General features: G+C 36.0%; 1 protein-coding gene across 4 annotated transcripts in view; it reads left to right on the forward strand.

The window, feature by feature from the left end:
* The first annotated feature begins 450 nt into the window (after positions 1-450).
* The window catches only part of ikzf1 (IKAROS family zinc finger 1), a 59,142-nt gene continuing 34,080 nt past the window's right edge, over positions 451-25,512 (forward strand). For 2 of the 4 annotated variants that reach the window (XM_012964637.3, XM_018094641.2), the window contains exons 1-3: positions 451-641; positions 11,476-11,529; positions 18,646-18,765. In XM_012964637.3, the coding sequence (XP_012820091.2) occupies positions 497-641; positions 11,476-11,529; positions 18,646-18,765 (319 nt within the window). In that variant the 5' untranslated portion in view covers positions 451-496. 4 annotated transcript variants of the gene reach the window in all.

Here is a 25,512-nt window from a genome sequence, read left to right on the forward strand (position 1 = left end):
AACGTCAGACATTCTTGGAAATAAGAATAAAATTTAAAAAATGAGAAAAGTTAGAGCTCTAGTAAATCTGCCTCTTTGTGTATCAAAAACATGAGATCTTGTCAGATATAACTTAAAAACTGTAAAACACCAAAGGAAAAATCTGAATAAACAGTTCAACATTTGCTTCAAAAGCAAAATCATTTTTTTCTTCAGGTTTTGGGAACACTGAACTAAAAATCTTAAGAAGCATGTAAAAGCAAAGTCAGTCCTGGCAATAGACATAAAGCTGGTTTAGTAAGGGGTACTGAGCACCAAACATCTGTTTCACTCTATCATGTCCACTTGTGCAAAGAAGCTGACACTGGGAGGTGTGTTATTATCTGACACACGCACATCATCAGTTACCACTCAGCCTCCTCTGTCCTCACAGCACTGCGCAGGCAGGTTCCCTATTAAATGGCAGTGGCAGGGACAGAGAGAAGCCAGTGCAGGATATGCCAAGTGCTGGGCTACAATGATGTTGCATTGGAATGAGGAAGTGGAGTGGAGAGGGGTGGGACTGAGACCAGAGCTTCATCCTGCAGCGCTTCTTAGAGCAGCACATGGAACAGCTGCTGGGGACTGGGAGAGCTGTGTACAGCCAACCCACGGAAGAGCAGGTAATACTGCATGCCTACACTGCCACTCTACTAACCTACTGACTATATATACATATATATTTATATATATATATATATATATATATATATATATATATATATACTTCCAAGTGTTCTCATATCAGCTAGGAATACAAATATTCCTAAAGGAAAACTATAAAAAAAATAGATGTCTATTCAGTAAGAATGACTGGTATTTTTTTTTTTTTAAAAAAGAGTTTCTCAAGCAGTTTTCTAGGAAGTAGTATCTCTTTTTTTTTTTACCTTTTTGTGTATTATATATTTATATCCTATATATCCTCATTTTAATCAGGTGTCCCATGACTAAATTCAGAGTTAACGGCTCATGCTGTGTTTGTGTTTTGTCATAGATTCATAAACTTAACTATGTTTCCTGTATTGTGTTTTGCAATTTTTACTTTAGCAACAGGTTTGACGTGTCAGACCTCTTATATATTAAAATCATATTAACACAAGAACATGCTTGTATCTGTCCACTTAAATTTGCCATTGAAGTGCTTTTTTTTATTCGTAAATACTGTCTCCCACTGTACAACTGTGTGTACAATAAGAAGTTGTGCAAAGAGAAGTTCTCATGGGTTAGGTTATATACATGGTAGCTACTTAAGGGCTACGTAAAGCACAATTGACACAGCCTTGTAGTTTTAGGCTGAAAGATATAGCATAAAATTAATTTTGTTTTATTTGTCCATCTTTAAGTGTATGTTTGGTATAGTATTCTAAGTGCAATAGAAGTACAAGTAATAGTACTGTAAACTTTCTCCTGCAGGCTCTAGGCATAGTTCAGAAGGGATGACTGTTTAATTCGCTTGCTCATACTAGACAAAAACTGTCCACATTTTACAGATAAGTAACACTGAAAAGTAATAAGAAAAAAAACTCAAAAAACAGTTTATTTACACTGAACACTGAACATTATTGCGGTATCCTATAATATTTCCTAAGTTTACTAAGTTTATAAAGCACATCTATATTCAATAGGATGAGCTAGAATGCACACAGCAAAGATCTGGTGTTATTAAACAAAAATATACATACATATTATATAGAGAAAAGAACTGAGAGAGGGCAAATTAATTCAATTAAAACAGCACCCATATGTTAAGTTTTCTGTTATCTAAAATTACAATTTACAAACCACATTACATTTTAACAAACCACCTTTAAAATCAAATGCAGATAATATATATTTTACTGGTAAAGGAGAAATTAGCTCAAATTTGAGTGCAACAAATTCACTAGCTTAAAACTGACACTGCAAAAAGCAATCTAGTTTTGCTTCAAAAAATGTTGATTTCCCAAGTAATAGACCATTCAGCGAATAATTTGTTTATACGCATAATTATGTCGATCAGTGTTAAACTAATTATTTGATAGCCCGCTTCCTGCACTGGGAAAATATATGGCACACTCATTGTATCTGTCTTGCTATAGTATAATGAATGAAATCAATTATGCTAGCTGTATAACATGTATTTTGTAACTGCAGTTTCTACTTATGTAAATATGTCTGCTGGAAAATGTATCGATAGGTTTAGAGTTTTAATGGTGTAAAGGACAAGAGGTTTAAAGGTGTAATTTGTGCTTACATTTGCCCATTATGAAATGGATGTGTTCATATAAATGTAGAAGCATGTGCTGTGATACTTCACTTGTTCACTGTATATATATATATATATAAATTTGAAAATTGTTGCAGGAATCCAATGACAAAAAGTAGAAAATATAGTGTGAAAAATACTGGTTAATTTTTCCTGTATTAAAGGAAAAGCAAATTATGATTCAAAAGTTTTATTCTTTACTTTAAACCTTGTAATTTCTACACTGTAAATCTGACATAAAGGTAGAATGCCTGTTGCTGAGACTAGCATGGCTTTGGTAATTAAGCTGTCATGTTTGTGCATCAAACTTTCCCCCATGATCACATATAGGTACATAAATGCACACTTTTGTTTATCACCTTCTTCTGTGGAAACTTAAGGTAAATACAAAGCTAAACAAGCTTATTTTCACCTACTAAAAGTACTGAAACACTTTAATTTTAAAATATATTTCCTTTTTCATGTAATTAAAAAACAGTTCCTTGTACCTTATCCCAACTACGTTAAACAACCCTGTTGGGTTTATTTAATGTTTAAATAACATGACAGTTCCCATACGTGTATTGCAGTGTACAATTATGTTTCACATCTGCACTTCCCATAAATGCCGCTAAATTGAAATATCCTGTCAAAAGGTATGCAAAATGCATGGCAAAATAGTGGAGAGTGAATGAGCAAATAGGGAACATCATGAGCTGGGCAGTTTAAGGAAGTTGTGAAAGAAAGCAGGATACATAAGAAAGTGTAATGCGCATTATATCTGTAGTATATACACATGAAAAACACAATAGATTGATCAATATAATAACGTTACAAAAAGCACAAATGATTGCCCCCAAAGGCTTCTAGTTTATTAAAGCATCTATTAAATATTCCCTTTGGAGTCTTTTCCCTTCCCTTTTGATTACCATGATACAGATAATAAGTCAAAATTACATCACGAAAACAAGTGAGAACTTATGGCAAATATATTGGAACTGAAATGAACAGAATATCAGATAGTTTCCTTCTGTAGTATAGATCGATAAGTAGGATTTTGCACTTTCACTCCAAGTTTCTTTAACCCCTTGCTACAAATTGAAACCCATATTAGTACTATATGTTTAAATGTTTAGCTGATGCTTGATATTAGTATGTATGTAGTTCATTTGTGTTTTATGTTTTTATGACCGTGTGAGTGTGTATATTTTAGAAACAATAGTCTTCAACAAAGAAGAGATTTAGAATATAGTTACATCCAAACACTTAAAGAAAGCAATGGCGCATAGTACATTTTATTGAATTATTTAATGTATTAATGTTATAAAACACTGGTGAAATGTAATTTAAAAAATCAGATTTTCCATAAATTAATATTATGATTGGAGGAATTTTCTCCTTACCTTGATTCAAGTAAATTTGCAGTTGGCTGTCCTGCAGAATACGCACCTAATACTAACTTAACTGCATAACATGTACTAAGAGCAGGCTGCAAGGGACTGATTTACATTAGATGAGGCATATTTTATATACATACCTACATTGAATTATTCATTTTTTTTGCTAGTAATGTATAATGATTATTCTATTCTATCATCTTATTTATAATTGGAAATCATTTTCCAAAGAATATAACCGATATGTTATGCTATAAGAAAACACATCTTTACTGTCCTGTTTTGACAATACTGTTGGAATGGTGCTTCAGCTAACTTAGTGTGTGAAAGGGATAAATAAAATTTCCCCAGAAGACATTAGATTGGTGTGAAAATTTATGTATTTTGTGGATTTATGATGAACTCCTTTTTTGATGTAAGGAGTGGAATACTAAAAACAGGTGGAAAAAATTAAACTATTGTCACTTTTTAAGTATAAGATACCAGTGTATTGAATAGATAAATAGGACAAGAATTTAAAAAGACAAAGAAATATTACACAAGAAACTTTCACTAAAATCCAGTACTTGTGGTAAAATTAAGATGGGCATCACAATATCTTTTCTCTGCTTATCTAAAATCAGAATGTAAAAGTTAACTTACTGACTCCAAGGCAACAATCTCATCTCACCTTTGATAAAAATTATGTGTTTTAATTTGATTCCAGCAACAGTGTAGTGCTCATTTAAAACTAAAAGGCGGAGCACTTTGAACAAAAATTGACACCAGTCACACAATTTAGTTAAGTACTTACACAACTCTATAGATGCACTATGCTGCTGCTTTGAACCTTGCGTCTTAAACCTATTATTTAAGTCTTTAAATGTAAGCAAAAATCACGTTTGGTGCTTAACTAATTATTTGTGGCCTGGATGTTGTTTCACTCTGTACCTTGCGTTGGATTAAAAATAAGGGATGAGGTGCAAAGTGCAACTCTGGTGGGCACAAGGCAGCCCTGCCGTGCCATAGGGCAAGCAAGATCTAAAAGGCTGTTTTGAAGCCTGAGCAAGTTAGTAGGTAGGGGGGAGACTACATGCCATCCCCCACCCATTATGAATATATTGCTGCTGAGCATCCACAGCGCTGTTTTCATGTGGAAAGTGTTTTTAGGTGCTCCAGACCAGCACCTAAAAGCACTGACGGTGGGACAGGGTGCCAAGAGTAAAAACTGTGCTCTTGTTTTTTTGAGCATTGGCCACTGCCTCGCCATTAAAAATGGCCAGTCACCATTAACATTACGTGTATTTTTTTCTGGGCATACCACAAGGTATCTCTTTTCTAAATATATAATAGCATCTAAAAACTAGGTTTTATGATATATAAGTTTTAAGAAAGGCTTCACGTTCAACCCCAATAGCAGCAGAAATTGAAATATCTGTAGAAATGGACTGGTAACTGGGTACTGAAGCATGTGAAGCTAAAGTGATATTTGAGAGGATTACATAATATGAGAGAACTTTAAGCATGTGATGCAGAATTTTCAGAAGATGAAGATCATTCTTACTTTCTGTTAGGTCCTACCATATTTTTTGATGTTAGGATACCATCAAGTACCAAGTAAAAGGGATGGGAAATGGATTTTTCTTTTTGGACATTTCTGGATAATGGCTTCTGAATAATAGATCCCATACCTGTGCCAAGAGAAAAACATGCAGTTTCAAATTCCATATTGAAACACAGGTTTGTGTAGCACAGTACCATGTAACTTTGGATCTTGGGTTTGATTCCAACAAGAGCATTATATGTGCTGTTTCTATTTTTCCTAATGTCCATGTGGGTTTCTTTCCAGAAGTTACAGATTCCTTCCACAGTAAAAAAAACTGTAGATTGTTTACTTCTTGATGGAACAGGCTTTATGCTTATGTGCTTGTGGTGGGGAGATCTGACTGTAAACTGTACAGAGGCAGGAACTGATGTAAGTGCTGGGGTGTTTAAATCTGACTATGGCCTGGGTTGGGTTTATATGCTTTTTCCATGTTTGTAAGCATGCGTTCCCAATTTTCTGAAGTTCTGTAAAGATAATGATAGGTTAACTGGCTTTGGTTTAAATTGATCTTAGTGTGAATGTGTGATTTTAAATTAAATTGTTAGCTCCTCTGTCACTATTGTGAATGATTATAAAATTACACTCGAAAGCAGTGTGTATTACATTGGGTCTGCATAAATAAAGCATGCTAGTAATAATTTGCTATTCACTGTATAGTACTGCATAATATGTCAACACTAAATAAGACACTTTTTTATTTATATAGGTCAAATATGATTTATATTGCATGTAAATTCTGGTTTGTCGCAAACATTCTTAGCTATGTCTTTCAACTGTAATTGCCCAACAATAAAAGAAACTTAAACATTTAAAAAAAATTAAACTTTACATATCTCAAGGTATAGCATGGGGTACAGTGTTAATGCTGACCTAATTTTGACTTGTATCACATCAAACCATCAGCAAAATATTAATTTCATGGTACCACTTGTAGAGCTATGATTATTACGTATACTGCATTGCACTTCACTACCTTTAGTGCATTTTTGCAAGACTGAAAAAGAACCCACAACAAGCAAGAGAAAATGTGAAGCCAAATCCGGTTCCTTCATGAAATTGCTCATTTCCTATGGGTGTGTGCAGTCAAGTCATGAGCTAGAACACATTTCACTTCTTATTAAACGTTAAGTTTTTCAGATGAAAACAAGTAAATGAAAACTAACTGCCCTAACAGACTTTTAAACATTGTTTGTCCCATTAACTGTGGGGGTTTCAGAGGTCTCAAGTATCATACATTTTTTTAGCTGTCTTGTTCTCTTGTCTTTCTAACTCATAGCTGCAGACAATTTAGCATATCTAGTAATGAATTCATGAGAACAGATATCAGTTGTAATGAGAAATTTTAAGAGTATTAAAAAAGTTTTTTTAGTATGGTACAGGTAACAGGAAACCTGTTATCCAGAAAGTTCCGAATTACGGAAAGGCCATCTCCCATAGACTCCATAATAAGAAAATGATTCTAATTTTTAAAAATAATTTTCTTTTTCTCTGTAATAATAAAACAGTACCTTGTACTTGATCCCAACTAAGATATAATTAATCCTTATTGGAGGCAAAACATTCCTATTGGGTTTAAATGATGTTTACATCATTTTTTAGTACATAAGGCATGGCAGTCCAAATTACGGAAAGATCCCTTATCCAGAAAGCCCCGGGTACCGAGCATTCTGGATAACAGGTCCTATACCTGTATAGACAGTGATATTCTAAAATTGTTTATTTTTTATTTTTCTAGGTTTTTTTCAGCAGTTGCTTGTAGAATAGCATTTTTATAAATTACCCTCTAGTTTTATTGGAGTGACATAGTCATAGATACAGATCTATAAGGGGGTGTTCTTTTGTCCCATAAAAACGATCAATGCACCAGAGACCACCCCTTTAGATTAGAGGAACGGAGCTTCCATTTGAAGCAGCGTAGGTGGTTTTTCACGGTGAGGGCAGTAAGGTTGGGGAATGCCCTTCCTAGAGATGTGGTAATGGCAGATTCTGTTAATGCCTTTAAGAGGGGCCTGGATGAGTTTTTGAACAAGCAGAATATCCAAGGCTATTGTGATACTAATATCTACAGTTAGTATTAATCTTCGTATATATAGTTTATGTATGTGAGTGTATAGATTGGTATAGGTTGTGTATGCTGGGTTTAGTTGGAAGGGTTACATAGTTACATAGTTACATAAGGTTGAAAAAAGACCAGAGTCCACCAAGTTCAACCCTTCCAAGTAAACCCAGCACACACAACCTATACTTACCAATCTATACACTCACATACATAAACTACATATACAACTACTAATACTAACTGTAGATTTTAGTATCACAATAGCCTTGGATACTATGCTTGTTCAACTCATCCAGGCCCCTCTTAAAGGCATTAACAGAAACTGCCATTACCACATCACTAGGAAGGGCATTCCAACCTCACTGCCCTCACCGTAAAAAAACACCTACGCTGCTTCAAATGGAAGCTCAGTTCCTCTAATCTAAAGGGGTGGGCTCTGGTGCGTCGATCGGTTTTATGGGAAAAAAGAACATCCCCCATCTGCCTATAATCCCCTCTAATGTACTTGTACAGAGTAATCATGTCCCCTCGCAAGCGCCTCTTTTCCAGAGAAAACAACCCCAACCTCGACAGTCTAACCTCATAGTTTAAATCTTCCATCCCCTTAAACAGTTTAGTTGCACGTCTCTGCACTCTCTCCAGCTCATTACTATCCTTCATAAGGACTGGAGCCCAAAACTGCACCGCGTACTCAAGGTGAGGCCTTACCAGGGACCTATAAAGAGGCAAAATTATATTTTCATCCCTTGAGCCCATGCCCTTTTTTATACAAGACAGCACTTTATTTGCTTTAGTAGCCACAGAATGACACTGCCTGGAATTAGACAACTTGTTATCTACAAAACCCCCCAGATCCTTCTCCATTAAAGATACCCCAACAAACTACCATTCAGTAGGTGGTTCGCATTTATATTATTTCTACCAAAGTGCATAACTTTGCACTTGTCCACACTGAACCTCATTTTCCAGTTTGCTGAACTTGATGGACTTTTTTTTTAACCCTATGTAACATTTCATTAACCGCGTACTTCCTATATATAAATAATGTGTTAAAAAAAGAATTATTGACTTAAAAGGAGTCTTTAATAAACTGCAACATATAAGCAACAACTGCCCTTAACTTTTGTTTGTGTAATGCACTTTCATGGTTACTTCATGTGTATGGTATGCCATCAATATGGTGTTATGCTAGCTTAGACTGTAAAATGTACTGTGTCTTTTTATGACAGGGTAATAGTAAAAAATTTAAAAAATAGAGAGTTATACTCTTTACTCTACTAAGCCATCAATACAAGTCCTTATGAAGTGTACACACCTTTACTACAAGTTTTAAGTTTACAAGCACTTTAAAGAGAAGGAAAGGTGAAATCACTTGGGGTGCCATATGTTAGGCACTGATTATAATCACTGATTATAATCAATTACCTGATACCTTCTTCTTAGTAACCAACATGGAGCAATCTTCTTCCTTCTTCATGTTGGTTGTGTATGCACAGTAGAGTGAAAACCCGAACTTTAAGAAAAAAAGCCGGCTTTTTCACTCTATTGTGAGTGCGCTAGCCCAGAAGAATGAAAAAGACGAAAAAGGTGGCTGCTCATTTAAAAATACACTAGGCTGGAGCAGTTTTCTGCTAATAGGAGCATCAAAACGTAATACCAGGTAAGCGTTATTACCTTTTCTTCTCTTTTAATAACTCCTTACAAAGTGTACAAATCCTTATTACAAGTCCTTAGGAAGTGTCAAACCCTTATTACAAGGCCTTAGGAAGCCTACAGTTCCTCTCCAGAAGTCCTTAGGAAGTACACAAAGCCTCAATACAAGTTGCAAGGAGGAGTAGAAGCCCTCAGCACAAGTCCATAGAAGTGTACAAGCCATCAGTACAAGTATTTAGGAAATATACAAGCCCTAAGTACAAGTTATTAGGAAGTGTACAAGCCCTTGGCATCTGTGGGTTTTCCAACCCATTAATATGCCTTCCTATATGCACTATTTAAGATCTTCAGTAAACAGTACTCAACCTATATGAATACATTAAAAAGCAATAGACAAAGAACAAATAGTATGTTTAAGGCAAATATTCTATAATATAATCAGTAACCACCCATCATAGGATGGGTGGTTACTGATTTGTTCTTTGAAATGCTTTTGCATTGGTACACATCAAGGTTTCCCCATTTCTTCATACATTTTTATTCTATGTATGGAACTCTTAACAAACTATTCCAAAATTCTACTATTCAGGATCTTCAGTAAACAGTACTTTCAATGTCAATATCAACATATATGAAAACATTAAAAAGCAAAGAAAGACAAAAAAAGTCCCTGAGGTATTCCAATAACAATGTTATGCCAACCCTTTATAATCTGACTTTTCAAGTACAAATAGCATGTTTAAGGCCAATATTCCACAATATAAATAGTAACCACCTAGGCAATACTATATTAATTGCTTTCACATTGGTACACATGTAGGTTTCCCCATTTCCCCATACATTTTTTATACTATGTATGGAACTCTTAACAAACTATTCCAAATTCCTTAAACACAACGTTTATTTATCTTTAGATGATACTGCCATATTTACTTCTAATACTAAATTTGCTCTAACCAAATCTTTAAAAAGAGAAAATTACAGTATACACTTTTTCAATCATATTAGGGTCCCATACCTGTAAAACCAAATCAGAGACTCTCATATTTTGGGTGGCTCTTATCAATGCTATTAAAAAGCTTATAATTACAAGATAAACATATTTTTTTATAATAATAATATGATAGTTCAATAATATGATATCAATAAATGGCTTGTTACTAAATACCATTTACCAACTAGTGCAACACACAATTGTGTTATGTTTGTATCATGATTTTTATTTTATTTTGTTACAAACTGTATGCTTTATAAACAAAAATCAATATAATAATGAGGTTATATTCTACTTATTTTAGAGGTCCAGGCCTTATTGTAATTTGTAGTGTTAGTGCAGCCATCAGTCAGAGGGATTGAATGTTGAAATGTTTTAAGCATTCTTAAACTTTAAATACAATCACCAGTACTGTTCAGAATGGGCCCACCACACATGGAGGGTCCCAAGTGCTGTATACATTTTCAATGTCAGCCCTGTACAAATTCACAAAATCATCAACAGCGATTTTTAATTTTTAAGGATGGGAAAACATTATCGATGGGTTAGTGGTAGTTTTATTTCATCTATCCTTTAGTCATCCTCAAACAATCTATGAATTAATATGAGAGATATTCTGACAATACCTGCCTTAGTAGCAAGCTGGCATACTGGGAGTCAGCAGATGTGCACAAGGTGATTGTAGGATTTCATCCTACTGACCTTGATGCTTAACTAAACTTTTACTTTTTTCCTACACAGTTAACCCCCAGCCTATATTTCCCTGGTGTTTCCTGTCACTTGCAAGTGAGTCTCCAGAACATTATGTTGCAACAAGGGGGCAAATGCTTCCTACTATGTGTTCCAAAACTGTAGAGCCATCTGTTTAGTAAAACAGGAAGGTCTTGCTTCTCTCTCCTGGGTATGCCTTGCTATTTTTGGGAGGTAGACTTCTCCATAAGTAGAAAAGAACCATTATACTCTGACTTGAAGTTTTTTTTACGCAGTAAAGACCCTAGTTTCTGTTTTGCCCATCTGCCACTGCTTGAGGTGTATTTATTATTAATAGAGGCAGCAACTGCTGCTGCTCAGATATGCAGCCCTGCCTGAGCAAATGAGACATTCTTCAGCAAATTGCTTTCGTTTTTGATTGCTGATTGTACGCGTGTCACCAAACTGACTCAAGGTTCATCGATGCATGCTCAGTAAATTAAAAGGAACATAACTATAGATCAGCCGAGAGAATGAATTCTGTGCCTACAATGACCCAGGGCCATTTAATTTTCTGCTTAATTTTGTTGCAGTCAGTTTGCATTTTGGGTTATTATGCAGTAGGAAATTAACAATAAATAACAAATTTGGTCCTCCTGTGCTCATAATGATATTTTTTTATACATCTTTGTAATTCTGTTTTTCTTTATGAAAAGATCAAGGTCTGCTGCTGTCTGATACCCAGGAAAGTACAGAAGAAAGAAAATACAAGGAGAATATTCTAATCATTTTAGAGATGAGTTTTTAGTTTTTTTTATTCAACTGTCCTTAACAGTCTTTAAATTTAATTTGCAGATAACCAGAAAAACATGGAAACAGATGAGGCACAGGATATTACCCAAATGTCAGGTGAGATCACTGAAAAATATTTAGTAAACCACGCTTCACCTTTTAAGTTGCAGATCAAGCTCTCCAAGGGTTAAGGACTTAGCACTGTATGCTAATTTACCTAATCAAAGTATATGTTAGCATAAGCACTAACTATTTTTATAGTAACCCAAATCTGAGATAATTCAGGATAGTCATCACTAAAGTTGGGGGTCCCCAACCTTTTTTAACCATGAGCCACGTTTAAATGTGGGAGTGGGAAGCAACACAAGCATGAACAATGTACCAGGGGGTACCAAATAAGGGCTGTAATTGGTTATTTGGTAGCCATAATGTGGACTGGCAGCCTACGGGAGACTCTGTTTGGCAGTACACATGATTTGTATGCAACCAAAACTTGCCTCTAAGCCAGGAATTCAAAAATACAGGGAGCAACTTCCAAGGGGTTGGTGAGCAACATGTTGCTCCTGAACCACTGACTGGTGATCACTGAGGGTGGAATCTTGTTAAAAAAGGATCATATAACATTCTCTACCCTGTTTCAAGACAGTAAAGTAGTGCTTAAATAATGCTGAGGAGCCTGTCATTAGTTTTAATGGAAACTGCCTGTCACCAGCAGTTTACATGGGGCATTTTGTGATCAAAACTTAATGTGACAGATGATTGGAATAGAATATACCAACAGTGCCATGAGCCTAATCACTAAAATATATGGTATTACCTAATAAACCTGTATTCAGAAACAGAAGGCACTAGTCTCATTTATTATATTGCAGACCCTGGTTAATAAAACAAAATCCTCCTACAATTCTATGAAAACCGTTCCACACCTAAGTTACCTGCATATTCTTTTGAAGGAGTTTTTTGGAAAATTGTCTTTCCATTTCCAATCCAGTGGTCTCCACATGTTTATTTTAAAGCTATTGTAACTATTTCTTTCATCCAAAGCCAAAGTGAGTCAGAGTTGGTAACTTTCTATAAAGTATTTTGACTATAGGCTAGCATGTGACAGTTCCACAATTTGATATTTAAAATGCTTTGGGCATAAATGAATACGCAAGGAATCCTGATTTCTTTGAGATTCCATAGCACAGTGCCATTCAACTTCTGTGGGGCTGGTGGTGGAGGGCTGATAATAAAAGACAGGTTTGGCCACTCCCCTTTTTTAAACCACACCCACTTCAAGCCACACCAACATTATCACAAGAACATTTAAAACAATACCCACATTAATTGTGGTAGCACAGCAAAAAAAAAACCAAAACACTGATAGAGTATGGCACACACAGGCAGTGTAGGGCTGCAAGAGTATGGCACATACAGGCAGCGTAGAGTAGGTCAGCCAGTGTAGGAAAGGAGACAGGGATACATATCATATAATATGTGAGTAAATGATCATGACCACTCCAAGGTGAACAGTTTGTATTGCAGTACATATAGTGACACAATGCCATCACTGCTCCTACAGTCTGTCTGAGGCATGAACAGATAAACAATGGAGGCACCTACAGACTGAGGTATTACAGGTGTGAACAATGCAGGGACTAACAGGTGTGTACAATTAATGGGTTTACAGGTTTGAAAAATGCAGGGGATTACCGCCTGAAACTGAGGTGTGAAAAATACAGGGGCCAATTAATCTCGGTACTTATACTATTTAAAAGCTTACACAAAGGTAAGCACTCGCAGCAGACAGACAGATGGGTGCCAAACAGGGGGGCCACCTGCCGCCAGTTAGACAGCACTGGCTCTAGCACATTCGTAAGTAGTGATGAGCAAAATTTTTTGCCAGCTGCAAAAAAACTCCCACTCCGATGGCTAAAAAAAAAGTTGCTGCAAAAAAACACCCATTGTTTCAAGAATTTTTGTTGTTTCGAGGACTTTTTGGTGAAGCTCATCACTTGTAAGCAGTATATCTGTAAACATTATCCTCCTCCTGAGCCTAGTAATTTTTTAAGCTACTTGTGATCATGTCTTCAATCACCTTAAAGGAGAAGGAAAGGTAAAAAGTAAGTAAGCTTTATCAGAATGGTCTATGTAACTAAAGCCACACTGCACGGAATGCTCTATCAAAAGAAACACAGGATTTCTTCTTCTTCTTTTATGTATACATGTATGTATGTATATCTTTATTTATAAAGCGCTACTTATGTACGCAACGCTGTACAGTAGAACAGATTAATAGAAACAGGGGGCTATTAAAATAATAATAGATAAATACAAAGTATAACAATAAATAGAAATAAATACCAGGTACAGTTGCAATAAGTTAAGAGACAAAAGGTCTCTGCCTCGTAGAGCTTAAAATCTAGATATGTTCTTCGGTATTAGACTTCCTTCTCTCAGAAAAATTCTTCAGGGCACAGTCTGCTCAATCTGCTCTCCTCTCCTATCTCCTTCTCCCCCTCCCAACTATCCTGTGTAATCTTAGCTACGAGCAGCTAGAGCTGCAGCACTGAAGCTACAGAGACCAAGCTAAAATGGCAACTGCTATTTTAGCATTTATCTCATGGTAAAGCTTTCTGTAAAATAAATATAGTGTTCTAGTTTACACTATTGTGGCTAATCTATTGACAGTAAAATGCCAACATGCCTTTCCTTCTTCTTTAAAGTTGTCACAATGTGTCTGCTGCTCCTTGTGCCGTAAGCTGGGTGAAGTGTGCACACAGTAAAACATATATTTCACTTGGTAAGAGATAATGATAGCTTTTCAAAAAAGAAGCTTACGAATCAAAATTTCACTTATAACTTGCATTGTATTAAAATGAACCCACTCAAGCTCTCAATTTGTTAGGGTTATAGTTTATCACTGCCACTGTACTATAGTTTCCATATAGGAAAAAAGTGAATTTGACTCATTTGTGACTAATAGGAAAGCAGGAAATGCTTTGCAAATGTGCCAGTTTGTTTAGACACTTTCCTGGAGGAAAGTTGTTATAAAAAGTGATAAATTAGTATTCTCTGCTTTATATTTGACAATTTTAAAATCTACCCTTTAGTCATCCACATTATTTACAATGTCTGTAATGTGCACCTTTTTTGTTGTCGCTTGTAGTTTTCCTTCTGTGTGGTTAAGAGCACAATTTTGTGTGCTGATAGCAATGTATTGGGGTTCCTGCCTGGTAGAATGTTGTTCTCGGGGGAAGATAAGGTAGCCCTGCATCAGTGATATCACTTCATGTTGAAGCTAAACAGGCAGGGTGAAAGCAGGGGAGTGGCTTAAATGAGTATCTTGACTGCCCCTCTCTAAAGAGGGAATATACTGTATGTATTCAGAGCCACAGGCAGGTCATGTCCTGTAGAAGAGCCTTTGTCAAGGAACTCAGAGATGTTATGTCCACAGCCAAGCTGAGGAGCTGTAGCAGCACAAGACCCAAAGGACCATCAAGGAATGATAGTGGGGTGCCAGTTAGTATCAACTAGGTATGCGCCAAATCCATGAATCGGTTCGGGATTCTGCCATTTTCAGCAGGATTCAGTCGAATCCATGTTCCTGGCTAAACCAAATCCTTAAAATCGTGTGACTTTTTGTCACATAAACACGGAAGTTCAAAATTTTTCAATGTGCTTACAGCATGCGGTTCTTTTTAACCCCTTGGTCACTTAATGTGCATCTGCAAATTAGGGTTCGGATTCGGTTTGGTATTCGGAGGAACCTTTGTGAAAGATTCAGCCAAATACAGAACCAAATCTGAACCCTAATTTGCATCCCTAGTATCAACAGTATATTGACTTGAGTGTCAACCAAAGCCTCGATCTATCTGTGGCTTCAATCAACACACAATCCCATCTTCCGTGTGTTTAAGACCCCCACACCTGTTGCTTTAATAGTGGTCTTTAAAAATGTATGTTGGTCACAAGACACTTTTTACAAGAAATACCACCAAGGTGGGAGGTGCCAGGTTATATAAGTATTCCCAGAGGTATATACTTGTGACCAATATATAGGCTTTACCTGGATGGCATATGGTGGCTATGCAACTTTATGATCATAACCTAAAAAAACCTTGATTTTGAAATGCACTTGCAAATAATTTATTATAGTCACCGATTAGCCCTTTTTTGTCTTGATCACATGTGCATAATAGATGGCAATGGTGTGCACCCACAATACTCTTTGTTCTATCCAAGGATTTTCTTGCATACTTTAAGCTCCACAGGAGAACAGGCCTACATGTCATTATACACCCCCTGCTACTGATGTTGAAGGTGTCTGATCATAGTGTGCATATTAGCATGCACATGAGTCAAACTACAATGGATTTGTAGTGTGCACTGGTCCACTCCCTGGATCATTGGAGAAGTTTAGAGGGGTATTAATCTTACAGGGATGCTGTATTTGTGGACATGACTTTAGTCATGACTTTAAGTTGTCAAATGATTCCAGACATCCATTCAGTCATAGCAAAGAAAAGAAGATGGATTTTTTTTTCATTATATTTTGGAAAGTCAGCAAGTAGTTCTTCGTGATAGCAGAAAAACACAGCCCACATAAACCTCATTTAGTTCACACATCTCTGCCTTTACTGAAACTAATATCTGATCGTAGGAACTGTTGCAGTTGTGAAATGAAAAGAGCAAAGTGAGATATATTTAACGGAACAGTATCCGGCACCTCCAGGGAACCAAAGGCTGAGATGTTATCTGCATTAACTGGCAGTCTTTTTGCCAAATAAAAGCAGCAGTTTACATCTGATGTTAGTCAAATTTTAATTGTAAAATAGTTCTGTCTAGTGTGACAAGTTGCACAAGCATAGTCCTATACACAACACAGAACTGCTTATCCAGTTATTTAAACTGCAAACTGTATACAGTATGTGTTTTAAAAAACCACAAGCTTGAACCAAATGAAGCAGTGTTCTTTGAGGTTTGTACTGGGGTCTTGTGTTAAACGGACATCCAAGCCAGTTATCTGTAGCCAGGGAGACTTGATTTACCAACTTGAAAAAGTTCCAGTTTTGAAATGGCAGCTCAGGTCTTTGGACTGTTAATCATTTTAGCTCTTTATTATGCTAAGTAAATTTTACTATTAATTGTAAATTTTGTAGACTAGTTCTATTATATGTATGATTTCCTAACTTTCTCTTTACAATAAGCGTATCTTTCATGTCTTTGCTGTAGCTGTTTTAGTTTGTTTGTTTTTAGAATTATTCTTAAAAATAAAAACTGGCCTATGCAGTTAGCAATACTATCACAAAAAATGTTTTTGTGTAGTACCAGTTGTATCCTGTACCCTGCAGTAATAAAAAATAACAGAGTTATTAGGTACCAGAAAAAGATCAGTCAAAAAACTACAGCCACCATAGTGGGGTGAAATGTAAAGCAGATGAACAACTGAGTTTGAGCAACTTTAGAATAAATGTCCTTAATGTGTTTTTTATGTTTGATTTTACATTAGTGTTTTATTTATCCATTCTGATCCAGCAATTGGGGTTCAAGCTGATAAGCATGCACAAAGAATTATTGGTAAAAGTTTTGTTCCTTGTTTGAATGGTGACTGTAGTCTAATTTCTGCATTTTTATTGAAAACATTTTACTTATTATTATTGTGTAATACTTTTACAGAGCGCATGGCTTTATTCTGCCCAGTACACCTGGTACATTTGGCAATGACAAATGCTGTTCAGATAAACTAGGGCAGTTGTATAGATGACACTTGCTTTTGTTGAAACTTTCAGTTAGAGAATCTAAACCAAGTCATTTGTTTTTTGTTTTTTTCTTTGGAAATCTTAAACAAAGACAGGATTTTGTTATCAAATTTTAAAACTTACCCAATTCTTTTATTTTTTTGTAGCTTTTGGGCCACAGGTAATGTCCCACTTTGCAGTGTAATATTTGGTCAAGGCCCCTTTTACTTCTTAGAAAACTACAGATGTATGAAAACATTGTATTGGTGACTGTACTGTAGAGACTAACAGACATTTCCCCTGATTTTGCTTTTGGTTGGGTAAAGTTATTTTGGAAAACTTATGTAACATTCTTCTCTGAGAAGTCAGTTTATAAAGCAGGGTAAAAACTGGTATAAAAAGACACCATCAATCACCAGGCATAAAGGTGATTTTGATTTTAGGATTATGCCAAGTCCAGTGTAATATAAAGCAGTGGGCACTTAAAAAATGCCATTTGTACACAAATTATACCATAAGTGCATTCTGCAAATAAAATATTTATTATTCTAATATTTTTAATTGAAAATATTTAATTTCAATTCCAAAAACAAGCTGTCCTTGATATTAAGCTGGCCATTAATAGGCCAATATTGTCTGCCATTGCATCCATTCCTGATCAAGAAGGCAACTGTTTAACACTTTGAAATGCGTATAGATGAAACGCCTGATACTCCTCATATCTGGACGGCTGAGGGGTATATGGTAAAAAATAACTTTGACAAAGGCTAGGGACCTATCCGTAATGTTAGTCTCTCAAATAAATGCACATTAATCCTTATATGTCCTGTGAGTGTGGATTATCTTTTCACTGTTCCTTATATATAACCACATATTATCTGTACACTAAGGGGCACATTTACTAATCCACCAATCAAAATCACGAATGGGAAAAAAACGTATTGGAAACGAAAATTTCTGAAGATCGCAAATATCACGAAAATGCTTACGAAAGAATCGTATTAGTCACGATAATATCGTATTGGCGATCCAAAAGTGAATCGTATTAGTCACGATAATATCGTTTTGGCGATCCGAAAGTCCCGAAATTTTCGTACCGAACAATTGTAAACAGCGGTAAAACCTTTCCGATTTTTTCGTGCAAACGTCCGAAAAAGTCGTGCGGCGTACGAAAAAGTCGTGCGGACGCCCGAAAAAATCGGCGAAAATGCGATCGGAGCGTTCGCATGAACGCTCAAGCGTTCGTGCTTTTGTAAATGTGCCCCTTAATGAATGTGCCTCATACACTTTATTTTAATAATGCCCATTTCACCCCATACTTAATGCCCATGTTTCATCAGTCTAAAAACAATAATGCACATACTTCCTGCCTCCTATTGTTGCTATGATAGTTAATGAGTTTTTTTCATAACATTAGAGACTGATGCAAATTACTAAAAAAACAAATTTTATAAATGTACTTATGTACATATGTAATATTGACACAGTGATATTTTGTGTTGTATTACAGGAAATCAGAGCCCTGCAATGAGCGATGGTTTGGATGACCCAGATGAGCCCATGCCTGTGCCTGAAGATCTGTCTACAAATGCAGCATCACAACAGAATTCCAAGAATGAGAAATCAATTGGTAAGATTATTATTATATTGTAGTGTTTCCTTCCTCCTACCTATATTTTCAAATAGGAATTTGCAGTTCTAGGAAATACTGTAAATATTACACATTCTAGAGCCTATTCTATTGTACTGATGCAGGCAACACATTCTCTGCTATTAGAGAGGAGCCTGAAGACATAGAGAAACATAACTAATGTTTTTTCTCCTATTGCTGTATTATAATCTAGTTTGTAAACCTGAACTAAAAATGTTTTGGACTATATGAAAAGAGGAAAATGAGGAAATGAGAGGAAGAGAGGATGGGTAAAAGGAGAATTGGAGACTAATGACTGTTGAGGTTTTTATTGTCTGATATATTTTGAGGGCAATTTTACCTTGATTTTATTGAAATCATTTTCCAGATTCACAATATGGGTTTGGGGCACTCTATACTTTTTTTGATTTAGATCTCTAAAGGTGGATTATACTCCCCATTGTAGAACTGTGCTGCTGTCTCCCCCACTGTAAATCATCCCTATTGAATGTTATTGTTAATACACAAGCATGAATATTTTCATTTTCTGAATGGTGTTCTAACTGGCAAACTTCAGTGCTAATTTTTGTGTATGCATAAACACTTATTTTTTTGTGGTACTTATGTGGTCATATGTGAATCCTTACATAAAAATACAGCAGCTTTATTTGGTACATAAATATGATTCTGTTGTTTTACAAAATGAAGATTATGAGAATGTTGTATTCCTTAACAATTTTAAATGGATTACTTTTAGGTCAACACAGGGTGATTTGGGGCATTTTCCATGATTTTTAGTATGTGTGACTCCAAAACCCTTCAAAGTGTCCTCATGTTTTTTTTTCTGAAAATCCACACTATTATGTGTATTGGCTACTAAACAATGTGATGGGCAAAAACACTGAAAGTCACCCTGTGTGCCAATGCTAATTTCCTTTATAGACAGAAAGATGAAATAGCATAGGTACAGTAAGTTACCTTTCTAAACCAAAAAAAAGTACTGTACTGTTTTGTTGTTAAATGTGCCACACATCTGAACATTCTCTGTTTTACAATCAAAAAAGCTTTTCCAAACACGTTTTGTTTTGCTGGTTTTTGTTTTATTCATTGCTTACAGGATCTCTACTTTCCTTAAAAAAATGACATTGCTTGATGAATCAGTGCTCTTAAATTATGCTACATTCACGCTTCATCTTTATGGAAGAATGCTTTCTGTAACTGGAACAAAGGAAAACTTTCTTCTCCCTTCCCGTTACTGTAAAATAGATATATTTTTAATAGTTTAATAGGACTCTGCAGCCTGCACACAAAAGTAAGGCTTTAGAAGGAACACAAAAGCTCATCCCAGTAAACCGTGGCTTCTTGTTTACCATAGGGGTCAATTACCAATACAGTGGTGTGAACAATGCAAACAATTTGTTTTTTAAAAATTTGGATACTGCCTTCCACTTTCATAGAATTGCTGTAGATCTTTGCAGTCTGTTTTGGCTCTCCATTTGGCAGCATTTTATTCATGGGATATGGAATAGAGGAAGGCACTTAGGCACTTATCCCCTTAACTTGCACATCATGCAGATGTACAAGTTAGAAAGCCTAACTGTCCTTTCCACCTGCCTTATGTCAGGCAATAAGGACAGGACTGGTCTTAACCTTTTGAAGCTATGGTCTACACAGTGTGCCAAATTTGTTTATCCAGGGGGTGGTACAGACCATAGCAAGACTGGGGATGTGCGTTCCACATGCATCCACCTGTGTTTCCAGTGGTGTAAAATCCATAGTAGTACAATAGTAGTACAAATCCATAGCGAAGAATGTGCTGCGTTGTTTCCTTGCAGTGGGACACATTAAAGAGCCACAGCATGAGAACAAAGGTCATTTGTAAAAGCCCATAGGCAGGCTCTATGGATCAGTTTCCTTTAGGGCAGAGTCACGCATGGTGGATCATTCGCTTTTCTCTGCCTGCATTTTCTACACAGGCTAAGAAAAGCAGATCCATTCGCATCAGCAGCTCTGTGTAGCTGCACTGACAGGCACAGCATCTGCCTAAATGCAGCTACACGTAGCAAAGTAGAGTTTGGCTTAATAAACACGAAAGCATGAATTTTTGGCCCAATCTCTGCTTCGTGTAGCTGCACTCAGCTCAGCTCCGTAAATCTAAGTCTAAGAAAAGCAGAGCAGTTCATTTAACTGTGTCAGTACAGGTATAGGACCCATTATCCAGAATGCCCGGGACCAAGGGTATTCCGGATAAGGGGTCTTTCCGTAATTTGGATCTCCATACCTTAAGTCTACTAAAAAATCAATAAAACATTAATTAAACCCATAAGGATTGTTTTGCATCCAATAAGGATTATTTATATCTTAGTTGGGATCAATTATAAGGTACTGTTTTATTTCTACATAGAAAAAGGAAATCAGTTTTAAAATTCTGAATTATTTGATTAAAATGGAGTCTATAGGAGACAGGCTTTCCGTAATTCGGAGCTTTCTGGGTTTTGGGTTTCCGGATAAGGGGTCCAATACCTGTACCATCTAATCCATGATTTTCCTAGGTTTACTAGCACTTACATGGTTAAGTCATTTTTTTTGCTGAAGGAAGGTTGCTTTGAGTAAGAGGAAACTCATAGCTGTTAGGGTGCTTCCCAGCATTTACATAATGCTGTGCATACTTGCACAAAAAGTCTGCCTTCCCATTTTGTAAAATGCCAGAAAGGCATCCATATGTAATAAATATAGATACATTAAATCTATGCATTTTATTAGATGGGAATGTAATATATAGTTAACAATATAAAAAAAAATACACAATTGCAAAAAGTTTTCCTTTATGTAAACAGTTTTTTTTTTGCTCATATTGTTCATATATGCTCATATTTGTATTATAAGTAAATATTTGCACACCCACAGAAGTATATTGTGATCCATCATCCTGTGTATTTTATAGTCTGCACAAGTGGGATAAAACATCTTACTGAAAAAGTCATTATTGTTACACCTTTGTGCTAGATTTCTTATGCATTACACCACGCATGTGTTAAAAGACCCCATTCTATCCCATAGTGACAGAACAAATACAGTGTGTAAAAGCCCTTTAAAATCTTTAAAAATGTGCTCTGAGCAATTAAAATTTGCAGTGCAATAATGTCTACAATAATAAAGAATATTACATTTTAAAAAGATAATTTTTTTGTTCTTATTTATGCAGTTCTTACTGTGAAAGTAACTAAAAATGTAATATAACACTCATACATACCAGTATGTTCTGCAGACACTTATGTCTAAATAATATTACTGTAATGTCTTTATAGATGCAATAGGAATAAAAAGGACAGAGACTACAATCTTCTACAGCTTTGCAGTCCTGTTGACTAATACGCTAGACAAATAAATAGAAAACTTTATCCTAGGAACAGCTAGTATGTTTCAAATGTATGTATGTATGTATATCTTTATTTATAAAGCGCTACTTACAGTATGTATGCAGTGCTGTACAGTAGAATACATTAATGCAAACAGGGGGTTATTAAGATAATAATAGATAAATACAAAGTATAACAATAAATACAAATAAATACAAGATAAATACAGTTGCAAAAAGTTAAGAGTCAAAGACACAAGAGGATGGAGGTCCCTGCCCCGTAGAGCTGACAATCTATATGCATTTTTTTTAATAGAAAAATGCTGAATACCAAAATTTCAGTTTAAGCGTTTGAGTTGCAAGTTGTGGCTATACAAACTTTGTCAGGGTCATTGTAAATGAACTTATTAATACTTGCTCTGGGAAATGCAGAATTCTGGTTTAGTTGGAAACTAGAAGCCTATGTGCTGAGGTGTGTGTGGGTTTTTAAACACGGCTACAGAAGAGCCTGCTGATCTAATCTGCTGCTAGAGGAAGTCGCCTTTATCTCCAGAAAGCATCACGTTCACTCCGATAACTCCACATTATCATGAACAATCGAACTGTTTTTAGTAGAAGCAGCATACTTGGGAGAAACACTAAAGTTGGAAAGGGAGATAACAAGTTACTAGATGATTTAAAACTTTTTTTTGGCTTTTTAATAGATATATTTTAAATACAGTAGGTGAAGGCATGACTGACTTCTATATAAGTCAGTCAGAGACACAGCAAACAAAACTTTCTGGTCTTTAACATCCTGTGCTCCCCTTACAATTGGATTAAAGGAAAAGAAAAAACAGTGCAAAGACACCTGCACTCATGTATTGTTGTAAAGTAACAGACACAAGCATGTGGCCATCTTGGCTAACTTTCCTAGAGAAACATGCCGCACTAGCTGAAGTCCTTGCAGTAAACGTGTTAGAAATTCAAGCTTACTTACAAGCCTCGCCAGTTATTATTAATACAAAAAGGCAAGCACACTCTTTTGGTGGGGTAAAAGGAGTAGATTACCTTTAAATTAACATTCAGTTAACATTATAGAATACCCTATTCTAAGAACTATTGTAAAAATGAATAAGAAACTGAATAGTTAGAGGTGGGATACTGACAAGTAATATTATTATTATTTCAGAAAACATACTTTGTTTTTAATCAATAACATTTAGAAAGTATCATGTTTCTTTGAGATAAATCTCATATTTATTTATTTATTATTATTTATTCACAATAGTTCTCGTGGTTTTTATTTTTATAGTTTTTTAATTATCTGCCTTCCTATTCTGCTTCTTTCTGGCAAGCTAGAGTCTCAGCAGCCAGAAAAACTGTAGTAAAGCTACAATTTTATTGTTATTGTTACTTCTTTATTCAAGCTCTCTCCTGGTCATTTTCCAGTCTGTCATTCAAACCACTTCCTGGTTACTAGGGTAAATAGTACCCTGGTATCAGAAATTCCAAACTGAAGAGCTGATGAACAAAAAGATAATTTCATAAATAATTTCAGAAACATTAAAAATGTTTAAATAATCAAGACCAATTGCAAATTGGCTAATAATATGACTGTCTACATTATGCTAAAAGTTGATTTAAAGTTAAACAGCACTTTAGGATAATGTCCCATGGAGAGATTAGTTGCCCATGATAGATCTACCACAGGCAACTAATCTCTCTGAAACAAAGGGAATCGCCGATGGAAAGGCCTATGTATCACTTCAGTTTTCTGAAGTCGAGCAAAGTTACTTGCCAGAGGACTGTGCACGACTCAAAGTTGAATCAATGCATCGGCCTTTACACCGGCAATTCCCTTTGTTGCTGGTGGAATGGCATTTTGGAGAGCTCTATAATGGGTGACATCACTAGCGATGCACTATTTTAGGATTCAGCTGAGCCCCAAATCCTTCATTAAAGATTTGGCTGAATACTGAATCCGACACCTGACAGACACCAAATAGTATAAATTTAGGAAGTGACTTTGCAAACAAGAATAAATAGTTATCAGAGTGAATAAAATCAAATAGGCTTGTGGGTTTTTCTATTTTGCTTGGAAATGTTTGACATATGACTGGTTAACACCAGTGTCAGCAAGTAAATAGACAATATAGCCGTAATTAAAATAATCTTCCTGTCCCCTGGACTTTATTAAAAATGCATCCTTCTATTCCTATTTCTATGCTAGACCTGTTCTCAGAAAGAATCTTTAGTGCAGCTTACATTTTTATAAGGCAGGGTCTCACTTTTTCTAAAAATCTATAATATAATTCTGCATAATTATTATGATGATGACCAAGGGTATCAACAGGGCAGAATTAAAGGATACAGACAGATTAAATCAGGTGGAAGCCCTAGCAGATTTGTTAAAAAGCGGGGAATCCTCTTTTGCTTTTTTAGAGCACTGGTCCACTAATTTACAGCTACCAAACATGTACAAACACCCAGGAGACCATTAAATACAGGTATAGCTAATCTGCCTGTATTGTGGGTACTACATACCATTTTCGCCCCAGCATGCCTGCAGATTAGGGAATGCTGGCATGTGCACAAAAGTGGCAGTAGGATGTTGTGTTTTCTCTGGTGCATTTTATTCTTTGCAGCTGGGTATCACTTGTCGCTGTGCTATAGGCACATCTGACATGACCTGTCCCACATAATGTCTTGTAATTACCACGTGTAATAGTGTAACAGGGATCAGAACTCCATGGGAGTAATGCAATACGTGCAGAATTTGCTCCAGTAAGTAACAAGTAGCTGATGCACAAGTTTACTGATGCACATATTTTAAAAGCACAGATCGCAGTAGCTGATACAGGTTTCTTGCCTGTGATCAAACATTGTGCCTTTTATTACCTCATCCTCTGTTTTGGTTGCAGGTTTAGTAATTCAGACCAGGAGGAACTTGGTAATGCACCAACTTTGTAGGCAGAGCCACTGTAATAAATGACCCCCCAGAGTAGAGGACCTTTACGAGACACATTCTCTGACTCTAAAGGTCCCCATACACTATAAGATCCGCTCGTTTGGCGATGTCGCCAAGCGAGCGGATCTTTACCCGATATCCCCACCTACTGGTGGGCGATATCGGGTAGCAAGATGCTACCCAAACGATCGGATTACATTTGCAGCCATGGGCAGTCGGTTCGGGGACCGCATCAACGAGCCGATGCGATCCCTGATCCGACTGGATTTTCTAACCTGGCCGATCGATATCTGGCCAATTTCAGGCCAGATATCGGTCGGCCAGGCCGCTCGTTTCTTCCCATACATGGGCCGATTAGCTGCCGAAATTTTGGGGTAAATTTTATACCTTTGTATCCTGCCAAGCATCCAGTTCCTAACTGTGGGTTACATTGATATAT

This window comes from Xenopus tropicalis, chromosome 6, assembly GCF_000004195.4.
Source record: "Xenopus tropicalis strain Nigerian chromosome 6, UCB_Xtro_10.0, whole genome shotgun sequence".
Taxonomy (NCBI): domain Eukaryota; kingdom Metazoa; phylum Chordata; class Amphibia; order Anura; family Pipidae; genus Xenopus; species Xenopus tropicalis.